Source organism: Cucurbita pepo, chromosome 7 (genome assembly GCF_057944985.1).
Source record: "Cucurbita pepo subsp. pepo isolate OVF chromosome 7, ASM5794498v1, whole genome shotgun sequence".
Taxonomy (NCBI): domain Eukaryota; kingdom Viridiplantae; phylum Streptophyta; class Magnoliopsida; order Cucurbitales; family Cucurbitaceae; genus Cucurbita; species Cucurbita pepo.
The window spans coordinates 8,659,878-8,663,282 of NC_141804.1; the positions used below are offsets into that span (position 1 = coordinate 8,659,878).

Genomic DNA, 3,405 nt, shown 5'->3' on the forward strand with positions numbered 1-3,405 from the left:
GATCCACAACAGATCCACCTTCAGACATCTGTAGATTGAACAATCTCTGCATCAAATATACCTTGTTCATAGCCGACGATTTTTCGTACATATTCGACAGCGCCTTCATCAAATCTGACGTTGTCTTCTCCTTGATGATGTTAAACGCCACGTTTCTGGATAGCGTCAATCGGATCATCCCTAAGGCTTTTCGATCCTTGAGCTTCCACTGCTCCGTGGTCATGGTATCCGGCATCACTCCCAACAGGGGTTCGTGAAGATCTTTCTGGTACAGATAATTTTCAATCTGTATCTTCCAGAAACTGAAATTGGATCCATCGAACTTCTCAATTCCAATATTTGAACTTTCCATCTTCACAGATCGTGGTGACTTCAACCTGGCTCTGATACCAGTTGTTAGGGTCGCACAACAACGCACACACTCGATCTAGATGAACACAAAGAACAGGATAGAGAAAATTGCAAGGAGAACTCTGACTAAAAGAATTTGTATTGATGAGTATGTATAAGAGAGAATACAGAGAATAGAAAAAATACATTTTTAAAGCTCTACCGGGATATATATATAGTTCAATTTACTATATATAGCTTTACCAGATTTAACCATCTACTATATTTAGCTATTTACTATATATAACTTTAACCAATATAGCTTTACAGGATATAACGGTTGACCAAGCTATAAATAAGCAGCAGTCTCCATAACCTAACAATCCACACCCTTATACATGGTGGTTTATTCTTCTTCCCAACCAATGTGGGACATCAGAAGAGTGTTGTGCATCAATGGCAAGAGGGCGAGAGTAGAGTGTTATGTGGCGACGGCGAGAGGGCGAGAGAGTGCTATGCTGGATGAGAAGGCAACAGAGAGTGAGACTTGAGAGACGAGAGTACTACGGTTTGTGACTATGCTTTAGGGTTAGATTTCTAAATTTATTTTGAATATATATTACAAAAACAATCGGTTTGAGTCGGGTCGACTCGAAAAATTCGTCCCTCAACCTTCAACCCAAAACAAAAGAAATCAGTTAAAAAAATTTACCCAACCCAACTCTTATAATTTAGGATGGGTTGGCTGAATTTTTGAGTTCGATGTTAACCCTTTTGACGAATGTGCCTATAATCTTCATGGAGATAGAATTTTGTTGGACTTAGCTAAATTGCAAGCAATAACTATCGAGGTGGGCAATTTTTGTCACACCCTTATAAAGAATGCGTTGTTCTCCTCTTCAACCGATGTGAGATCTCACAATCCACAGCCCCTCAAAGCTCAACATCCTCGCTGACACTCGTTCCCTTCTCCAATCAATATGGGATCTCCCAATTCACCCTCTTTCGGGGCCCAATGTATTCGTTAGCACACCACCTGATGTCTGATTCTAATACTATTTATAATAGTCCAAGCCCGCTGATAACAGATAGTGGTGGGTTTGAGCCGTTGTAGAAAGATTATGAAGAACTACTCAACTCATAATTTGTAGTTAGCCGTTGTCAGTCTTTACCTTAAAAATTTGAAGACATTATGAAAATTCAAATCTTCATTGACCATAAAATTGAGATAGTGTTAAGAGTGGGATAAAAAGTTTGAATTTTAGTAAAATCTCCCCGCTTAGGCGAAAATTTTGAAGTGTTAGAGTAGAAATTGAGTGAATACAAGTAAACAATTCTTAGAATCTATATATATTAGATGGCTTCTTCCTTTCTCTTCTCACAATCTCAACAATGTCAGTTTCTCCATATCCATCGATGTCCAAGTGGCGCAATGCATTCTTTCTAATCACAACGCCAGACATGCCAACTCGTATGCGAAAGCAGATCGAGGAGATGCAAGGATACAATCTCCAGTTGGTGATTCATAAGAAATTAATAGAAACTGATATGAACGAGAAAGATGGCCGTTTGTTTCTTATAATCAAGAAAATCTTATTCGATTTCGTCACCCCAGACGAGGAGAAGCTCTTGAATGATGCAAACGGAGTCATGGAAGTCAAGATTCTTGATGAGGGTCAAAGGGTGAGCCCCATGTTCTTGACCAAAGGCAAGATTCAAGAACATGATGCATATTGTTTGACCACTCATTGGAATTCTTTTGTCGCCACAAATTGCTTGAAAATTGGCCATCTTATCCAACTTTGGAGTTTCAGAAGAGTTCGACTCGTAGACATCGAAAATGAAATATTCACCTCTGATCTTTACTTTGCGTTGAATACCATGGATGGTCGATGTTTTCTTTAGATGTGTTCTTGCGTAAATAATGGATAGGGTCAGTAGTTTTCTTTAGATGTTTTTCTATTCCTAGATGTTTTCTTTCTATGCGTTCTTGCGTAGACTCCGTAGATTTTTTTGAGTTTTTTCGTATGTCCCAGTTCAAGAAATTACCCATTCTTAAATAAATGTTAGGATTAGTAGTTTAATAATTTTCATGTTTTGGATCTTGTTTATTGATTATATGTTTTCGATATTTTTAAGGGGCCTCGAGTAAACTTTTGATTATTCTGTTTCAATTATTTATATTTGTAGCGATCTAAGTCCAAGGTCAGGTGATCTTGACATTCCCTTATATCCCCTTTTAAGAGTGAAGACTAACAATGATGCTGATTATCTTGGGTATAGCCCATTCTTGAAAATTGCTAGAACATTAATGGATGTCCACACGACAACAATAATATTTAGAATGGGTGTTCAACAAATAAAATTCAATATCAATGGCGACTTGAAATATCCAAGAAAGAGAGAAATATTTAGTAATCTCTCGATTGATTTGAAACCAAGTAGAACAGAAGACGTGCAATGGCCCATGATGCAAACTTAACCAACTACTTAGCTTGTAATTTCATCCGAGCATATCTATCATATGAACCATAAAAGTTTATTTGTGATGGAAAAAAATATTTAAGGGATGAACCGATACAAATGAAAATTAAAAGGAATGAGTCGGCTATCATATTTTTGAGAAAAGGGAATGCTTCATCTTCCACTCTATATCACTTTTTTCTTTAAAACAATATATTAACATCCGATCATTGAGGACAAAGTCAACTTCAGGTTAGGGCTTTCTCTTTCGGGATTCCCCAAGTCCTTCAGGTTAGGGCTTTCTCTTAGGGCTTTCTCTTTCGGGATTCCCCTCAAGGCTTTAAAGCCTCTACTACTAGGGGAAGGTTTCCACGCCCTTATAAATGGTGTTTAGTTCTTTCGGGATTCCCCTCAAGGCTTTAAAGCCTCTACTACTAGGGGAAGGTTTCCACGCCCTTATAAATGGTGTTTAGTTCTTTCGGGATTCCCCTCAAGGCTTTAAAGTCTCTACTACTAGGGGAAGGTTTCCACGCCCTTATAAATGGTGTTTAGTTCTCCTCCCCAACCAATGTGGGACATCACAATCCACTCCCCTTCGACTACTAGGGGAAG

General features: G+C 38.3%; 1 protein-coding gene across 1 annotated transcript; it reads left to right on the plus strand.

Annotated features, from left to right (window-relative positions):
• Window positions 1-1,722: 1,722 nt before the first annotated feature.
• Window positions 1,723-2,235, plus strand: LOC147792010 (B3 domain-containing protein At1g05920-like). Its single transcript, XM_087125590.1, has one exon. The coding sequence runs from the start codon at window positions 1,723-1,725 to the stop codon at window positions 2,233-2,235; it is 513 nt and encodes a 170-aa protein (XP_086981716.1).
• Window positions 2,236-3,405: the final 1,170 nt, after the last annotated feature.

Bases quoted from the DNA above. Each gene is read 5' to 3' on its own strand.
- LOC147792010 (XM_087125590.1), top strand. From the start codon at position 1,723: ATGTCAGTTTCTCCATATCCATCGATGTCCAAGTGGCGCAATGCATTC.